Source organism: Somniosus microcephalus, chromosome 21 (assembly GCF_052327205.1).
Source record: "Somniosus microcephalus isolate GS21.2 chromosome 21, FLI_Smic_1.0, whole genome shotgun sequence".
NCBI lineage: Eukaryota > Metazoa > Chordata > Chondrichthyes > Squaliformes > Somniosidae > Somniosus > Somniosus microcephalus.
In genome coordinates, this window is record NC_141007.1 from 30,709,218 (window position 1) to 30,729,876 (window position 20,659).

The window sequence follows — 20,659 nt, forward strand, 5'->3', positions numbered from 1 at the left end:
TCCTAGTTGACGATTATTACAAATCTTGTAAATCCACAATCTTCTTTTAATCTAATGTCTGGTTTGATCAGTCAATATAAACTTCAGCCTGATTTACAGTGTGATCCCACCTATTAATCACAGCTCCAATAGGCAACCCCACCAAATTCATACAGTAACTTGAGAGAATATATAGCAACAAACACATGGCTTTTCACAAATTTAGTTCCATTTGTTTTTTTACACACAGTGGGGGGAATTTTAAGTCCCAAAAAACGGGTGGATTTGGGTTGGGTGGAAGGTTAAAGTGTCGGAAATCTGAATCTGGCTGGCTGCGAGCAGGAAACAGAGTAAATAAAAGTTAATCAGGCCCTGCCGTTAAATTTGTCAGGGCCCGAGGAACTCGACCGCGTCCACCCCCTCACCGCCCCCGCCCCCACCGTCTCTAAGTCTAGCGAGTCCAAATATCACAATTCCTTATAAATTGTCTCAATCAAATCTTAAGTGTATGACAATAATTTTGAGCCTGCTTCTTCTAATACCATTTTACTGGTTGAGAAGATACAGCTGAGATTCCAGATAGGAGGCTTAGCAGATCAGAGGAGGGAAGCGTTCAAGAATGTCTCAGTTTAAAGCCGGTTTAAAAAAACTTTGATTAAGCAAGTGCCTGAAAAAGGTACCATTAGGCTAAGGCAATGACAGAATGCTGATCCTTGAGTGATGCAGTAGGTTTAACTCTGGCCTTTCACCTCTTTGACCTGGGTTCAAAATTAGCTCCGATTAATGGGATGCTTTCTCTGTCTGTTGCTGAAAGGGTCATATGTGAATTGAGTTTGGGTAGTCTCAATGCACGGGTACGGATCCACAGCAAAGGTTGCCCCTAATTTGGCATTAAAATTGGCAAACTTGTTCAGAGAGGCGACATGAAGGTGGCTGTTTTGGGAAATGGAAAAATATCACAGTTGTCAAATTAGGGGAAGTTGACGTACTGTTGACATATGCCTACGAGGAATTCCATTAATAGTGCAATAGATGTGCTCTTATGAGGTTGGGACTGAGGTGTATTGCAAGGGCAAAGTAGAGTAAGCTTTAATATGCATCTAAGCGTGATATATCTGACCTGAGTGTGCTTGATGCTGACATGTGCCTGAAATTGAAAGAGTTCAATTCTCCAGCATTACCATCCCTCACACTGAGGAACACATAATTGAGAAACGTAAAAAAAATCCATATACCTTTAATGATCTTAAAAACAAAGGCTGCGATTTCACCTACCGTGGCAGGCTCAGTGTGGTAGAGGTAGGTGGCGGGTTGCGACTCCGCTCCAGCCTGCTCTGAGAGAAGAATTTTCCATTGATTGGGCTTGTTAAGCCCGCCCTGCAAGGTTCCTGGCCAATTAAAAGGAAGCAGGTCTGATGACATCATTTGATGACGCGTCATCAGCCTGGTTCCTTAAAGGGACCACGTCCACATTCATTTTGACAGTTGTGCTGTCAGTGTTCTACAGCATTGAGGTGCTGCAAACACTGACAAGCACTGCACAAAGGTGCACGGCTGCACCCAGGCTCTCCCATGACTCCCTCCATATACTTATGGAGGGAGTCACAGCATGCAAGGAGCTTCTCTTCCCTTCCCATGGGCAAAAGAGACCTCCCAGGACACCAACACAGCCTGGTTGCACATTGCACAGGAGGGCACAAGCAGGGATGTCAACAAGAGGACCTGGCAGCAATGGCGCAAACATTTCAATGATCTCAGTAGATCATGAAACGTTACTGCAAAGCCACACTCAACCTCATCCTGCTGTGCCACTCATCACATCCCCATCACTCTGCTTCCCCTACCCTACTCCTGCACATCCTTACACCAACTTACCTTGCACCCCCACCCATCCCTCTCTATCTACATTATCACTTCCCCATCTCACTAGCCACCCCTCACACTCACTTTCATCCTAGTCCAATCATACCAACTAACAACACACAAGGGTAGGCACTTGGATGTTTTCGCCAATGTTCATGTAAAGTTTCTGTTGATGTGTTGCTAAACATTGAAATCTTTATTTTCCACACTTTGCCTTCTTGGACAAATTTGTGTGCACCTTGGAAGTGTCTTAGTGAGTTGCAGTGAATGGTGAAGCATAACGGTGCCCCCCGCAATGGTGATGAGTGTGAAAGGAATGGCTTGGGCATTGTAGGGATGCTTTATGGTGCTGGTGTGGGGTGGTGCCAACCTGGCGCATCATGTGGCAGCCAGGGTGTACAGCGTCAAGTGAAGTAAATCTGGCCATGGCGAGGCCATCCCTGGCCTCCCGGGTGCTGATGCCCTGTGTCCTGTGCAGCATCAGGTGATTGCGGAGGTGGGTGTTGTTGTCGGTGATGTTGGTGTGCCTGGTGATATTGGTGTTGGGGCTGATCGTGGTGGGATTCTGAGGACCAAGGTGAGATTTTTTTCAAGGGCACCAATGCTGCTGGAATAAATGGCAGCTGAAGTTGAGATGACAGAAGCGACTTGTCAATGGTGAGAGAACTTGCTCCAAGGAGGGGACAGTGGCTAGAGAGTTTACTCCAAACACTTCCAAACTGCATAAAGCTGAAAAATGTATTCCAAATCATGAAGGCTCCAGCTTCTAACATTGGAAAGTGAACACATGTGAAATGGTGGCTTTTATACCACTTTTGCAGCTGTCAACTATTCAGAGGCATGGAGAGTCATTGACAGCCTGACCTATTTACCTGACATGATCCCCCTGCGCCGGGAAAAAGCTGGTAAAATGGTAAGTACATGGTGAAATGGTGTTTAAGTACCTTTTAACGAGCTCTTAAGTATCTGAATCGGCTTACCCGCCACTTGGTGTTGGGTCTGTAAAGCACAGACAACCCAACACTTGGGAAACTGACATGGAAGCGGGTTGACAGTGGGATCCCAAATGCAGTATTATTGTATCCCAAGCATGGCTGGACAAGTGCCAAGCCTAGTGAGGTCTATAGTTATAGAGAACTCACTATGCTTTGGCACTAGCCCAGTCAACTATCATAAAGAACATCTCCAGAACTGGTAGACAATAGCATGTATTCAAAATTATTAAGATATTCCCAAGTCTTTTTTTTCTGGTTTACCCCAATGTTAGCCATTTTATCCCATGTGGCTATTCAGATTCACAAATCTAATTTCAAGAGGATGTTGTAACTGCCACAGATCTTATCAATCCAAAGTCTTTCTTTAACCAGATGTATTGGTTACATTCTACTCTACCACAAAACTTCATGGAAATATAATAGACAGTGCTGACAAATTAAAATACCCGTTCATTTTTATTAATACTGAGCTGATCAGAGAGTAAGCAAGGATTCGGGAAGGGTAGATCATGTCTGCCTAATCATTTTTTGAGGTGGTCACTGGCATGGTGGATAGGTTAGTGTCTATGGGTGCTGTCTATATGCATATCCAGAACAACAACAATTTGTATTTATATATAACGCCTTTAACATAATAAAACATCCCAAGGTGCTTCACAGGAGTATTATAAGACAAAAAAAGTTGACACTGAGCCACATAAGGGGAAATTAGAGATGACAAAGAGGTAGGTTTTAAGGAGTGTCTTGAAGGAGGAAAGAGAGGTAGCGAGGCGGAGAGGTTGAGGGAGGGAATTCCAGAGCTTAGGGCCTAGGCAACAGAAGGCAAGGCCACCAAAGGTTGAGCGATTATAATCAGGGATACTCAAGAGGGCAGAATTAGAGAAGCGCAGATATCTCGGGGGGGTTGTGGGGCTGGAGGAGATTACAGAGTTAGGGAGGGGCAAGGTCATGGAGGGATTTGAAAACAGGGATGAGGATTTTGAAATCGAGGCATTGCTTAACTGGGAGCCATTTGATACGGACCGCACAAGAGATTATTAGCAAAAATGAGAGCGCACTGAATTGGAAATAACCTTGTGGTGTGGACTGATAATTGGTTGGGAGGTAGGGGTCAGAGAGCAGAGATAAAGGGAACATTCTCTGATTGGCAGGATCTGACAAGTGGTGTTCCACAAAGATCTGTTCTGGGGCCTTAGCTTTTCACTATATCAGTGACTTGGATGAATGAATAGAGAGTTGTATATCCAAATTTGCAGATGACACTAAGTTAGGAGGCACAGTAAATTATGGGAGCAGGTTAGAAAGGGGCATCGACAGATTAAGTGACTGGGCAAAACTATGGCAGATGGAGTTCAATGTGCGAAGTATGAAGTCATTAACTTTGGATCCAAGAAAGACAAATCAAAATATTTTCTTAATAATGAGAGACTAGGAACTGTGGAGGAGCAAAGAGATTTGGTAGTCCAGATACACAAATCACTAAAAACAGGTATAAAAAGTAATTAAAAAGACTAATGGAATGTTGGGGTGCGATCTTGCCAGCCCTGGGGAGGCGGGACTGCCGGGAAAATGGCAGAATTTGGAAGCAGATGCCCATCCCGCCCCCAACCTGCCTCCATGCCATCTTGCCAGGAGGCGGGTTGCCGTCCCGCACCAGGTCCCATCTCCTTGGAGGCGGGAAGGGATTAAAACCTATTAACAGGTAGTTAACAGGCAGAAAATAGGATTATCCCCTTTTTGCCTTCACAAGTGCAGGCATCCCGAAGGCTCCGAAACCCGCCAGGTCAGCGAGGCGAGTAGCGGGTCTGCGGGGGTACAAAAGTGTGCAGTGGAGGTAAGTGATGGGTGCAAGTGTGGAGAGGTGAGTGTCTGAGGTAAGTGCAAAGTGTTAGAAAAAGTTTACTTACCTTTGTTTCTTCCTGCAGGCTTCAATCGGTGGGTATATGGAGAGTCTCGCACCTCCGCATTGGAGATGACAGATGGCCGTTGCATTCTCCAACGCAACAACAATCTCATTTCTGCAAAAGAAGGAATGTCACTGTTTGACAGCTTCACAGAGCTGTCAAACGATGACAATTCATGCGTCAAAAATTTTTGACAGATGAAACGTCATACGCTGACGTTCTCTGCAACCGGCTTTCCCTTAATTGGCCTGCTAAGGGCTTAACAAGGTCAATCAAGGGAAGATGGCGTGGGTTGGCCAGAAGTTGATGGAGGCGGGACTGAAACCCACAAGTGGGAGTCCTGCCTCCAAATGCTCCCCATTGGCAAAATCACCCCCTTGGCCTTTAGCTCAAGGGGGCTGAAATACAAAGGCGAGGAAGTTATGCTTTAGTTGTCAGACCCCATCTGGAGTACTGTCTTTCTGGCACCACTCCTCAGGAAGGCCTTGGAAGGGGTACAGCGCAGATTCGCCAGAATTATACCAGGGCTTAAAGGGTTGAATTATGAAGAAAGGTTGCATAAACTTGGCTTGTATTCCCTTGAGTTTAGAAGGTTGAGGGGTGATTTAATTGTGGTGTCTAAAATTATAAAGGGATTTGATAGGATAGATATAGAGAAACTATTTCCTCTGGTGGGAGAATCCAGAACAAGGGGGAACAATCTTAAAATTAGAGAGGGGCCATTCAGGGGTGATGTCAGGAAGCATTTTTTCAGACAAAAGCTGGTGGAAATCTGGAATTCTCTCCTCTATGGATGCTGGGTTAATTGAAATTTTCAAGACTGAGAGCAACAGAATTTTATTAGGTGAGGGTATCAAGAGATATGGGTTAAGGGTGGGTAAATGGATTTGAGGCACAGATCAGCCATGATTTAATACAGGAAACTTTCTGGTATCCGGCACGGACGGGACCGACGTGGTGCCGGTTCATCAACAATTCCGGATAACCAAACGCTATAGTAAAAGATACGGAGCTCAGAGCTCCGTATAAAGCAACAAACCCTGTTGCTGCTTCAAAACAATAGGCACAAGTTGCAAGCGTCTCTGTCGCTTAGCAACAGCTTCAGCCACACCCTTGCACAGCAACAAATGGAGTAAAAAAAGTAATAAAAGTAAAAAAAAGTTACCTGAACCGACTCCTGAATTTTGCCGGTGGATAGAGCGTTCTGGTTATTTAGGGGCCGGTTAATCGAAAGTTTCCTGTAGAATGGTAGAACAGGCCAGGGGGTGAATGGCCTACTCCTGTTCCTATATCTACCATATATTTTACTGCTGTTGTATTATTTCTTTGTACTGCATCGTTTCACATGCTTTGTGTATTTATAGCATTTAAAAGCTGCCCTCTTAACAAGAGTTCATTAGATCATGTCTTTCTGTATTTACCTGATACACACTATCCAATTAATACAGATAGGCTGATCTGATTAATATAAAGCTGCAATTACTGACAATATATCATTATGGCCATTTTGTCTTATTTAAATATTCTTGCACCTCAAGAATACACTTTCAAATTTTTTTTTACAAATCTGCGGAAAGTATAATTTCACTTTTCCAAAATAATTCAAACATAAATTGATTACAAAGCAGTTTTTAAGTACTTGGCAAGTTGGAAAATAAATTAAGAAGCAGACTGACAAAGTGAGTATGTTATCTTATTTCAGTGTAGATGCCAATGCTTAATATAATTGAGAGAGTTATGTTTTTTCTACAATTGTTTTGCCTCAAAAATACAGGTGGCTGAGGAAAGGAAGAACAAACTTGCATTTATATAGTGCCTTTCGTGGCACCTCAAAGCACTTCACAGCCAATGAAACATTTCTGAAATGTAATCACGGTTGCTATGCGGGTAAGCACAGTAGCCGATTTGCACACAGCAAGGTCCAACAAACAGCAATGAGATGAATGACCAGTTAATCTGCTTTGGTGGTGTTAACTGAGGGGTGAATGTTGGCCAGGACACCTGGAGAACCACCTGCTCTTCTTCAAAAAGGTGCCATGGGATCTTTTACGTCCAACTGAACAGGTAGATGGGGGCCTCGGCTTAACATCTCACCGAAAAGACGGCATCGCGCCAATTCAGCTTTCCTTCACTACTGCACTTAAGTGTCAGCCTAGCTTATGTGACCATGTCCTCTAGTGGGGTTTGAACCCACAACACTGACTCAGGTGAAGGTGCCACCAATAAATCAAGTTGACACTTCAACCAACGAATTACAACTTTGTGGGGAAGTAAATGGCAGCTGTAGGGTAGTACATCTTCAGATAAGGATTAAGTGCAAACAAGTGGATAAGAAGATCTGCATTTAGCACAAATGCTATAAGTAACAGGTTAAGTGTGTCTAGACAGGTAACTTCCTTTTGATTGAAACAATAAAATACAAGAGCTTCTAAGTTTAGTTCATAATCCTCTGATAAGAACTACTGCTCTGCTGATATCCTTTAAAACTTGGTATTTTATTCTCCTCTATACATGTGCAAATTGTATGGGATGTAAAGTTGTCTGGGCAGACTTCACCTGACTAATTCAACGAAGAATTCCAAAGAAATCTTCGAGCCCACATCCCTCAGGCGAGTTTGCAGCACCTGGTGTGTGTCAAGGAGACAACTTTCCAATCCCAAAACCTCTTAACTTAATGCCAAGTTCTGTATCAACAGACTTAGTGCAGGAGAGCCAGGGCCATCATGTTTTAAATTGCAGAGCATGCCAATTAAAAGGTTTTCCTACATATGGTAATTTTAATAAATGAATTGGAATTTGAAAGTTTTCATCAAATAAGTTTTTCCCCCCTGGGATGTGTACTTCGCATATTCCACTTTTGCTGGACAATGATTACACTTCTCTCAAAAAGTTTTTGAGCAGACTTACCACCAACTCCTCCATCTGCCTCCCAAAAAAAGTTTCTTCAAGTTGTACAATGTTGGCATAAACACCTCAGTTCTAATGTACGCTCCGCTTGCGCCGAGTCTGCATGGAGGCCCACGTATGCATTATAGAAGTGACGCAGGTTAAAAGTATAAAACATTTCCCCCTGTTCTTTGACATTTATTATGACATTAGGCAGTTTGGAACACAACATTCACAACTCACCAGTAATAGTGGTTGTGAGGATCTGGATAATTGCAAAGTAACCTTTAAAGTAAATTCTTGTTACACTTTATTGTAGCAATTCATTACTTTCGGAGCTTCCAATGGGTGGAATAAGTGCTGACAGCATGGAAATGTTGACTACAATAGGAAAAACATGGCAGGCACGAGGGTTCGAGTGAATAGGTGAATTCTTTCCACCATGCCCGTCATTTTTGTTAATACTTTATCAAGATACAGATACCAAATATTATTTTACAGAAGGCATCAGCTGTTGTATATAAGAGAGACATATTATAATCAATTTTTCTAGGATTTGTTGGAGGGGGGGTTCTTTAATTATACCACATTCTCTCGTCCATTTTTTCACTCCTTATTGTCTTCTCCCTTCTCTGTTTTCTCTTTCCTCTGTCAATTTTCTTATTTAATAAATCAAAGCTACAGAAAGCAGCACTCAAGGTTACAACCTGAAGTAGGCTCCATTAACACTAGAGTTTTTAACCTTGTTACTGGTAGATGGAAACTGAATTTTCAGCCCTTCAATTCAGTACAATGAATTGTCGAATCACAGCAAATTGCATTTTATTATTAATGACAGTGCCAACAGAGAAAGCAGTCAAGTTAATCTGCTTTCAGCTCTGAAAATCTTAAAATTCCACTATTTGTAAGCTCATAATGAACCCAGGCAGATATGCAAACCTCATGAGATTGTTAGAAAACCCAGGGACACTCCTTCCAGTAGGCTGGTAAGGAGCGTAAATGAGTACACAGCACTGGAATGCTGGGATTGAACAAACATCCACCATAGAACTGCCAGTGATTGGACACAAAGCACCGACCCACATTTCTGATTCTCTAGAAACTGCCACCAGACAACGTTTGGCTAGGATGCAGTCTGTGCCTTTGCAAATAGATGTTTTCTCCCTGTACCCATTGATATGACAATGGGAGCACACAGAAAATCATCATCTTTTATTTAGGCAGTTGGTTTTTCCCCCTTTTTTGCAGGACAGTGTTCTAAACTGTCAAGATTTTGTGCCTTAATCTGAAATGACCCAACTGTCTGTTTTGTTGCCTATTAGTTCCGTTTAGCACGCGTCCCTAACGATTATACTTTCAAAGAAAATTGTGAAACAAAATTATTGACCCAATTTTAGATTATATTTGTTCGATTTCTGAACTGTGATCAAGAGAGAAGATTCCAGTTTTAAAAGTCAGGCATTACTATGGCACAGAACACAATTCTGGCTAACTTTTACCAAACTCGCTCCAGTTTTGAGGCAAAGTGTTACGAAACTGGTCAGTACTGAGGTAGTATAACTCAGTTGAATTATGAGGAGATAAGAAGAACTGAACAGGAACCCCTGAGCATCAAGGTCAGGAGAGCTAGAATGGAATGGGTTGGCTGCAGGGAAAGGACAGAGAGCTGAGAGAATTCTTACAGGCAAATTTATTTATGGGCCTGATCATTTGAGACAAATTCAGATTTTCCAGCTAAACTGCTGTAAATTAGAAATAATTATGTTAAATTATTTTTCATTATGACATGAAACAGGATAATTTTATCAGAATGAATGAATAGAAAGTGTTTGTTATGGAATTATTTGCTAGTTATTTGACCTGTTCACTTGCATAAACCTTGATTTACTTATTTTAAAAATTGGGTTGGAACAAGTGCTCCAGATATTACATTATTTTACATTTCTTTGCTGGAATGAAAGTCAATGACATCTGCAAGGGACCTATGTGAAATGAAGTTGGACAGTGGCAATCCAGGCTGCAGAGGGTCTTGGGCCTGCAGCACTAAACTATCTCTAATTCAGCATTCAATGGTCATTTTATTCAGAATCAAAGAGGCACAGGATGGCTGGTGTGGGAAATGATAAAATGTCACACTGATGCAGTAAGAAGTGCTTTTTTGAGGTGGGCTCATGCACAATTTTCAGGCAGGATAGAGAAAACTTTAATTTGCATCTAATTGTGCTCTACCTGACTTGGGACTGGTCGGTGGTGACAGTGGGTTCCTGAATAGGAAAAATGTTCCATTTCCCAACACGAACATCCCTGCTGGCTGATCTATACCTCAACTCCATTTACCTACCTTTGCTCCATATCCTTTGACACCTTTAACTCCTTTTATAAATAATGGAATGACATTTGCAATTTTCCAACCCATAGGAACAAGTCTTAAATCTAGTGAACTTTGGAAAATTATGACTAATGCATCTGCAATTTCCTCATTTCTGTTAATGCCAGGGGTGGAAGCCATTAAGTTTATCTTAAGTCCCATTATTTTCCACATTAACATTTTTACTTATATTAAATTACTTATTTTTAGGTTCCCTTGTACCATTGGTATGTTATCCTCTTACTCCACTGTGAAAACAGATGCAAGTATTCATTTAACTAGTCTGCCATTCCCTTATTTTCCATTATAGGCTTACTGGTATCAGTCTGTAATGGACCCACATTCTCTTTTACAACTCTCTTTCTCTTAATATATTTATAAAAACTTTTGATGACTTCTATTTGCTTTTGGACTTCCCCATGAACAAGAATGTTGCCACTTCTGTCAGGACAGTTTGTAGTGGTCCTTTCTGCACTTCAAATCCACCACCATTCATTGACCAGTGATTTTGCATTGGTGATGTCCAGGGAGGTTTTTAAAGGATTACATTGTCCCAGTCATTCAAATAAAGAGAGACAATACAGCAAGAACAGCAACATTTGTTTTAACTAAAATCTTAATGCTAAAGACTTTGCAGGCTAAGATGTTTGTGTAAAATAATGTAGCTTACACATAACTTATCAAAAATGGCACCACCTATTCAGGAGCATGACATGATTTATTAATGATCAAACTCCTGAACCATTTTTAGAAAATATCCACAATGGTGCTCTGCCCCAATGGGATCTGCCAGAGATATGCAAAGGATATTGTTCTACCTCCTGTTGGCCGCTGTACTACATACTGGCAAGAGTTATTCTGCACTCCTGAAGATAATACTCTCAATATCTACACCATCATATTGCTAACTTTGGCAGTTGTAGGGAACTCAGCCAAGATATGCAGCCTTGTAAACAAAATCCATCTGTGTCTGTCTCGATTTCTCGTAGCTAGAAAAGTTATCTTGACCAATATAAAATTGTATCAAAATTTTTATCGCATGGCCTGCTTGCCAGAAATGCAGGAGGTTGCTAATTGGTGTTCTGGAGACATGACTGTACACTATTTACCAAAGAATGGATTTGTTCAATAAGATAAGGTGACCTCTTCTCTGGATTAGATTCAACAAGAAATACAAAGGGCAGCTCTTAGGCTGGATCTTCCTCACCCTGCTACAAAAAGTGCAGTCTTTTGCCTGGCCAAATTACCCCGCCAGAAACCTGCCGCATTTTATCTGGGGAGACCTAATAATTTATGTGGTGCAGGTTTGAAGCCATATCGCCACTCCTAATAAAGACTACCCATCACTGGGAGAGAGGAAAATGCTATGGTGCTGCAATATTTAAAACGCTGCAGCTTAAAAGGGTGCTTGCTTTGTGAGATTTTAGACGTACACAATAGGAAAGTGAAAGCCTGAAGAATGTCTGAAGGAAGACCAACCTTGGGAGTATGCAACAGCAGAAAGGGCCCCCAGGTTTTGTAATGCATCAGTGGCTGACTTGCTCACAGAAATGAGGTCAAGAGGGGTCCATCTCCTGGACACGAAGTAAAGTAGCCCTGTGAAAGAGTGGTGCAGGAGTTATAGAGGGAGGTGGCAGAGGCAGTCATTCCTACCTACACCACTCCAAGTACTGCCACACATTGCCAGAAAAGGCTTAATGACCTTTGAAGTTTGACCAAAGTAAGTGAAGCCTTAAGACCCATGCACATCCCGTAACACTGATAGGCATGAAAAGCCACCCTGCCTTGACACAGTAAATAAATGGATGAATATCAAACTTTAGTATTCACAAGAAATCTCAGGAACCACTCCTGCACCTCCTTTCCACCATATCACTGCACATTCTCTCAGTGGCTGACACAAGAATTATCGTGTGAGTGTCAAAGGAGATGTGATTAAAATTACCATGCACCTGAAAGCAGTATCACCATGGTATAGATGCAGCCATTTAGGTTAAAGTACATATAGTTGCCAGTCATGGCTCCTTTCTCAATGTGTTTTCTTCATGCAAAGCAGAAGTTTTCCCAAAACCAGTGTCAAAGAATGGCCACAGGGGGGAGGAACTGCCACAGTAAGAACATTTGGTGCCCATGAGGAGGAAGTACTGAAAATCCTATGGGGAGACAAAGAAGGGACTGTGGGCGAAGGGGAAAGTGGGAGGCGAGCTGCCCAGAAGTTGGTAAAGTAAGGGACAGTTAAGTGGGTTGTAGTAGTCTTCAGATGTTCGAAGTTTAGAACTGGTTTATGACTGAGTTGCAACATCTACACAGCGACATGTGAACATCAACTCTTCTAAAATTAATTCTTTATTTTATCCTTCTAGGGAAATCTCGAAGACGAAGATGTGCATTCAGAAGAGCAGCCCGGCACATCAAGATCAAAAACTTCTGCCTAGCCTTACCAACTCTCTTATGGCATCTTACGTAGTTGAGCATCAGCCACGTATAACCACTCGGGAGTACGTGGTTAGTGAGTTAGAGGGAATATCAATGGGTGAAGCACCGATCACTAATAACTATAAAAAGCACTAATCAATTAATGGATGATGGAAAAGCAACTGCCCTTGGCTGGGGAGCTTAGGCACCCAGATCGCAGGAAACAAATCTTCTAAAGAACCATCATAAGGATTTCAATATATGTGATGGAGATGGTGGATAAGTCGGGGGAGTCCATTAACCCCATATGCAGCACTTTGCTGGAAATATGCCAGGCCACTGAGGAGTGTAGCAGTCCTAGAGATATCTGTGGTAACAAGGTGTCACAAGGAAGTTCTAAGGATAATAGCGGCTTCCAGAGTGGCAGCTGTGACTGCACCAGCAGATGTCTTGCAGGACCACCTTAACAGGACCATGCCACAGGGATTCCAGGATTTAAATGGGACTATTCAGTCGGTTGTCATGCTAACCATTAGAGGCAATGAGCCTATGCACAGCACCAGTGGCCTGCAAGGAATGGTAACAGATGTCTCCGTCTCTCCCCATAACGAGGTAACATCCTTCCAGCCCACTCTAATGCCAAATCAGGCCTGGGCCTGGCATCCCTCACAATCAGAGGAGAAAAGGAGCCAGAAGCAGATTCTTCAAGACACCAGCATCACTAAGACACCGGTTACCTCATAGAGTCATAGAGTTATACAGCACAGAAAGAGGCACTTCGGCCCATCGTGTCTGCACCGGCCATCAAGCCCCATCTATTCTAATCCCATTTTCCAGCACTTGGTCTGTAGCCTTTATTGCTATGGCATTTCAAGTGCTCAACTAAATGCTTCTTGAATGTTGTGAGGGTTCCTGCCTCTACCACCCTTTCAGGCAGTGAGTTCCAGATTCCAACCACCCTCTGGATGAAAAAGTTTTTCCTCAAATCCCCTCTAAACCTCTTTATCTTGAAACTATGCCCCCTGGTTATTGACCCCTCTACTTAGGGGAAAAGTTCCTTTATATCTAGCCTATCTATGCCCCTCATAATTCTGTACACCTCAATCAGTTCCCCCCTCAGGCCTCTCTGCTCTAAGGAAAACAACTCCAGCCTGTCCAGTCTCTCTTCATAGCTGAAACTCTCCAGCCCAGGTAACATCCTGGTGAATCTCCTCTGCATCCTCTCTAATGCAATCACATCCTTCCTTTGGTTTGGCGACCAGAACTGCACACAGTATTCCAGCTGTGGCCTAACTAACGTTTTGTACAGCTCCATCATAACCTCCCTGCTCTTATATTCTATGCCTCGGCTAATGGAGGCAAGTATCCCATATGCCTTCTTAACCACCTTATCTACTTGTTCTGCTGCCTTCAGGGATCTATGTACATGCACACCAAGATCCCTCTGATCCTCTGTCCTTCCTAGGGTCCTACCTTGCCTTGTTAGTCCTTCCAAAATGCATCACCTCACACTTTTCAGGGTTAAATTCCATTTGCCACTGTTCTGCCCATCTAACCAATCCATCTATATCGTCCTGTAGCCTGAGGCTTCCCTTCTCGCTATTTACCACTCCACCAATTTTCATGTCATCTGTGAACTTACTGATCATACCTCCTACATTCATATCTAAATCATTAATGTACACTACAAACAGCAAGGGACCCAGCACCGATCCCTGCGGTACACCACTGGACACAGGCTTCCAGTCACAAAAACAACCTTCGACCATCACTCTCTGCCTCCTGCCACTAAGCCAATTTTGGATCCAATGTGCCAAATTGCCCTGGATCCCATGGGCTCTTACCTTCTTGACCAGTCTCCCATGTGGGACTTTGTCAAAAGTCTTACTGAAGTCCATGTAGACTTCATCAACTGCACTACCCTCATCCACACACCTAGTCACCCCCTCGAAAAATTCAATCAAATTGGTTAGATATGATCTCCCCCTGACAAAGCCATGCTGACTATCCTTGATTAATCCTTGCCACTCCAAGTGGAGACTAATTCTGTCTCTCAGTACTTTTTCCAATAATTTCCCTACCACTGATGTTAGGCTCACTGGCCTGTAATTCCCTGGTTTATCCCTACTACCCTTCTTGAATAATGGTACTACCTTAGCTGTCCTCCAGTCCTCTGGCACCTCCCCTGTGGCCAGAGAGGTTTTGAAAATTTGTGTCAGAGCCCCTGCAATCTCCTCCCTCACCTCACACAGCAGCCTGGGATACATCGCGTCTGGGCCTGGGGATTTATCCACTTTTAAGCCCGCTAAAACCGCTAGTACCTCCTCCCTCTCAATGCTAATTTGTTTAAGTATATCACAATCCCCCTGCCTGATTTCTATGCCTACATCGTCCTTCTCCCTAGTGAACACAGATGCAAAATATTCATTTAAAACCTCACCTACATCTTCTGGCTCTTCACACAGATTGCCAATTTGGTCCCTACTCTTTCCATAGTTATCCTCTTGCCCTTAATATACTTATAAAACACCGTGGAATTTTCCTTTATTTTGCCCGCCGGTGTTTTTTCATGCCCCTCTTCGCTCTCCTAATTTCCTTTTTAAGTATCCCCCTGCACTTTCTATACTCCTCTAGGGCTTCCGCTGTTTTTAGTCCTTTGTATCTGCCAAAAGCCTTCCTTTTTTTCCTAATCCATTCTTGTATATCCCTTGACATCCAGGATTCCCTGGGCTTGTTGGTCCCACCCTTGACCTTTACGGGAACATGTTGGCGTTGTGCTCTCTCTATTTCCTTTCTGAATGACTCCCATTGCTCTGATGTGGATTTTCTTACAAGTAGCTGATCCCAGTCCACTTTGGCCAGATCCTGCCTTATCATATTAAAATTCATAAAAATTCATTAAAATTCAGTGCCTGATATTCAGATGCATTCACTACAAAAGAACTGAATATCAGGCGCAGCGTATAACAGACGCCCGATCCGATACCGCCCGTTCTGCGCCACCGCCCGAGATGAATTTCTAGCCCTTTGTCTCTCAGTGAGCAACACGTAGAAGTAAAAGATTAGAAGCTCAAGTTAGCAAGATGGTAGGCGCAAGGGGTAGACACAGTGGTAAGAATTAGTCGTAGGTTAAGCTTATAGAAGTAATCTGGAAATTTGTTGCCAACAGTTAGTGGCTAGTTTTTTTTCATAGTATGCAACTTTGTTGTGATAAATGAGGGGTTGGGACTATGCCATGAATTGGGACAAGGTTTGCCAACCATGAAGAATGGTGTTAATATTGAAGACAAGCAGAGGATCTACTAGATCTTTATTTATTGTGTTAAATTTATTGATAGGATGCGAGTTGCTGCTTGCTGTCTTGGACAACAGGCAGAATGTTATCTTGAGGCACCTTTTCTCCCTCCTGTGCAACCTGCTCATTTTCAGTAATCTCTTCCCCCTCTTCATCCTTCTCTGCTTCTGGAAGGAATAAACCTTTGTGCATAGTGGGGATATGCCATATGCAGCATGTTACAATAATCCGTGAGTCTCTTGCTGGGCTGTAAAGTAGGGCACCACCAGGCACCTGAAACAAGCCTTAGATATTCCAATGATCTGCTCAGTTACTATTTGAATTGCTCTATGGGTTTCATTAGATCTGTGGTCCCCCTGAGTGTGGCTGCCTTTCATGAGTTATTAGCTGTGACTGCAGGGGATATCCCTAGTCACCAATCAACCATTCTGATACATTATCTTGCCTCATCAAAACTGGTACAGTGGATTGGCAAAGAATGAAAGCGCTCCCTTGGTAGCGGATATTGACAAGCAAGACCAGGTCATTTGCGTAACATATTGGCCCAGAAATTCGGGTCGGGGGCTTGCCGCGGGTGCAAGCCCCCGACCTGCACTTACCTTGCGCGCCGGCAGTTGAGCTCTGGGCTCCCGTGGAATTCCGCTCCGGGGCCTGGCCCAGCTACTGGCGCGCTGTGCTTGCGTGTCCCAGGGGCGTAGTTAGTGCGATGCGTCCCCTGGGATCACGTGAGCCATGGGCAGCCAATCAGAGGAGGGAAATGCCCATTCATAAGATTGACAGAAAGACCTGTCTAAACTTATGAATATACGGGCCCCTAAATAACAGTAAACCTTCAAATAATTTTTTTTTTTTTTTAAATCGCACTTTTTAAATAAACTATAAATTACATTAAATAACTATTTTAAACAATAATTTAAATTTTTGAAAAAAATAATTTTATAAAAAAACGGGGCTAAAAATAAACTTACCTTGCTTTAAAGTATTTAAAAATAATAAACCTGTGGAAAAAATGTTTTAATTTTAATTAATTGACCACTTACCTTTTAAAATGCTGGCCTTACGCCTGGTTTTTACATTTCTAAAATCTAAAGACTTACCCTCATGGAAAAACCTGTAAAAAAAACGTAAGTTCAAAGCGCACGCGCAGACTCCCGCGCGCACGCGTTCGACCTTTGAACCCCTTCGTTCAGAGGAACGGAAGTGCCGGTTTCCCGCACATGCGCAGTGCATGCAAGAAACCGGCACTTCCATCGGGTCCATGCGTGAGTACTCCGTGCGTACTCACGCGTTGGGACCCGAATTTCTGGGCCAATGGCTGGACATTTACTGAATGAAAGACCTTCCAATTAATGAAATAGAGGGGATTACTACATTTTTTTTTAGTAATGTTGGTTGAGGGATAAATATTGGCCAGGACACTGGAGAGAACTCCACTGTAAGTTTCTCATCCTCAAGTACCTGTCCAACACCCTATTAAAATATTTATGAAATCAGCTTCTACCACCTTTTCAGGTAGAGCGTCCAGATCCCGACAACTCTCTGAGTGAAAAAATTCTCCTCATCTCCCCTCTAGATCTTTTGCCAATTATTTTGAATCTATGACCTCGTTATTGACCAACTCGCCAGAGGGAATAATTTTTCTCTATCTACTTTATCAAAACCTTTCACCATCTTGAAAACCTCTATTAGGCCTTTACATCTTTCCTGAAATGTGGTGCCCAGAATTGTCCACAATACTCCAGCTGAGGCCTAACAATTGATTTATAAAGTTCTAGCATGATCTCTTTACTTTTATATTTTATTCCTCTATTTATAAACCCAAGTAACCCATATTTTTTTTTAACCAACTTATCAACTTGCCCTGCCACCTTTAAGGATTTGTGTGTGTGGACACAAAGGTCTCTCTGCTCATCTACACTTTTCAAAATCTTCCCATATTGGTCCTCCTAAAGTGCCTCAATTCACACTTCTCTGAATTGAACTTATCTGCCTTGCATCTGCCCATTTCACCCTCCTGTCTGTCATCCTGAAGCCTATAACTATCCTCATCACTATCTACTACTTTGCCAAGTTTCGTATCATCTGCAAACGTTTACTGCTGTTCCCTACACCCGAGTCTAGGTCAGTTATAAAAATTGCAAAGTGCCGTGGAATCATTCACGTCCAACTGAGAGGGCAGACGGGGTCTCGGTTTAATGTCTCACCTGAAAGTCAGAGGGACAGATTTTCAGTGTGCCGTGAGGCGGGCTTTTAGGTGTGCGGGGGGCAAAAATCCCGAATTCGGGGGTCCCGACACCATCCCGCCTCCACGTAGGTTTCAAGGGAGGCGGATACCCGCCCCGCACTGGGACCCGCCGACCCGAGGCGGGAAGGGATTAGTGCCAATTAACTGCCTGTTAACAGGTAGTTAACAGGCAGTTTTCAGCCTAATCCCTATTTTGAGGGGTGTCATGTGGGATTCCCGACGGCTCCAAACCACGCCACGTTAGAGCAGGCAGGCCGTCGGGTTGAAGGACTTGGAGGGGTCGCGATGTCGGTGTTCAGGCGAGTGATGGGTGCATGAGTGCAAAGGTAAGTGTGTTTGGTGTGTCTAAAGTGTGTAAAGAAGTTTAAATTACCTGTACTTACCTTAACAGCCTTTCTTCCTCTAGGCGTCGGGAGTCCATCACTCAGCCGGCACTGAAAGCTGAATGGCTGTGATGTCAAAAATGACAGCCTTCAGATTTCAGTGCCAGTGAGAGTTCTAACCGAGTCTGCGTAGAAGGACTCAGGTTAGAAGTCAGACTGTCAGTGTTTGACAGCTTCAAACAGCTGTGAAACACTGATATTTCATCTGTCAAAAACTCTTGACAGATGAAATTTCAGTCTGTGACGTCACCTGTTGCCGGGTGGCCCTTAATTGGCCTGCTGAGCCCGCTGGGCGGGCTCAACAAGGTCAATCAAGGGAAAATCGCGTCGATTGGCCGGATGTCAATGGAGGCGGGACTAAAACCTGAAAGTTGTAGTCCCGCCTCCTTCCCGACTTCTGAATGAAAATCCAGCCCAGAGTGTTGAGCGCTGGTTGGGCCGCGCACCGCCTGGTATAAACGGGTGGGCTCCACCTATTTGTACCTGAAAATTACAATCAAGACCTTACACCTGGCGTAGGACACCAATTTGCATATATAAGCAACCTCCCACCCAAAACAGGAAGGTATGTTTGCTTGCCCATTTACATGCCCGCCTGAAAATTGCATCAGGTGGGCATTGGCTTTCAATGGGCGGCCGAGGTGCCCACCCCCCCACCATTTCCAACTGTGGGCCGCCCATTCTTCAAGTGGGAAATAGGCAACACACTTCTGTTTACAAACATTGTAAAATTAGCATTCAATTCATTTTACCAGCAAAACAATAACCTATTAACAAATAGTAAGATGGCAACCTCTCACAGTCAGTGCTAAACGTTGAGATAACAATTACTGGTGCTATTAGCTCAGGGTCGATGATGCAGATGCGAATAAGACTATCGGAAGAAGTTAACAACTATCGTTGGCTTTACTGACATACATTGTTTTGAAAACCAGAAGTTTCCAAAGTGGTGGTTGTGAATCAACTCTACTGCAGTAAGTCTGCAGACGCATTTGATTTACATTTAAACATTTAGATTACTAAACTAAAATTAACAGCCTTAGACAAAATATGTATAAGTTTTATATTGTGTAAACTGTTTACTTAGTATTCAGTGTACACTGGAATTAATGATGATTTTTCAAGAATTTTAAGGAACACTGGGCTATCTCACGTCTACAACATAATATTATGACGAAAACTCAAAATTATAATGCTGAATGCATACACATTATATTGTGTGGTTACTCCCTTGTAAATTTTGGCCTATGCAGTGAAACTAACTCTGGTACGTGGTTTTGCACAGGGTGTATTATAACCCTGGTCTCCATTAGACTGCCTGAACACTTTACAAAGCTAGGTAGAATCTTCATAATGTTACGAGAGGGTGGGTAATGTCCAAAATATTTTCAGCCTCTGCACTTGCCAGTGCAAAAATTTCCATGCATTACTTTTTAACAAGTGCAGAAGTGGAAAATCCCAGCCTCAATATTGCCTCAGCTCAGCATTGAGACCCAGTGAAGCACAGACTGCATATGATTTGGTTTGCAGGATTCACAGCACAATCTCCTGCTCCCGGTTTCAGGTACAGGTACAGTAAGAAGGCAGCCTTAATTTAAGGTAGGGACTATCCAGTATTTAGTGTCAATTCTAATCATGTGAGTGTCACATACATCCCATAATCAACTGGCTACCTGTAGTAAGAGAGCTGATTAATCATTTTTAACCAACGTAGTTGTCAATATTTTGCAGCTACAGTAAACAACAAACTATATAACATGTTTTATGTTATGATCTGCACAATACAACCAGATCTTAAGGTGAAGCAGATATGTTTCAGCTTTATTTATTTTGTATAGGAATACAAAATAACAGGGCCAAGCTGAACATAACCAACAAGCTTAAATGCAGAAGCAAAATACTGTGGATGCTGGAAATCTGAAGAAAAAGCCCAGAAAATGCTGGAAATACTCAGCAGGTCATGCAGCATCTGTGGAGAGAGAAAAACCAGAGTTAACATTTCAGGTCGGTGACCTTTCATCAGAACATTGTTTCTCTCTCCACAGATGCTGCCTGAACTGCTGAGTATTTCCAGCATTTCAAGTTTCAATGCCGAACGATTTCACTTACAAACGCTTTGAAGGCTTCAGGTGCTATAGGTGGAATGACACATTGTACCAATCAGTAATGGTAGAATAAAGCTCACAGCGCAAACTAGGTCAATATTTGCATTTTTACTACTTTAACACTGCCAATTGCTTTGAGATTTATATTCTTCTTCGCAGTTGCATCGTGACATGCAACACAGAAATGTTAGAAAGAACAGCTTTACCGTGAATTAAGCTAT

General features: G+C 42.9%; 1 protein-coding gene across 1 annotated transcript in view; it reads left to right on the top strand.

Moving 5' to 3' along the window:
• LOC147102683 (uncharacterized) overlaps window positions 1–20,659 on the top strand; it is a 127,071-nt gene that overhangs the window by 92,292 nt on the left and 14,120 nt on the right. Inside the window, exon 2 of the mRNA XM_085963403.1 lies at window positions 12,359–12,500. Within this exon, the coding sequence (XP_085819529.1) occupies window positions 12,359–12,500 (142 nt within the window). The remainder of the gene's footprint in view (window positions 1–12,358; window positions 12,501–20,659) is intronic.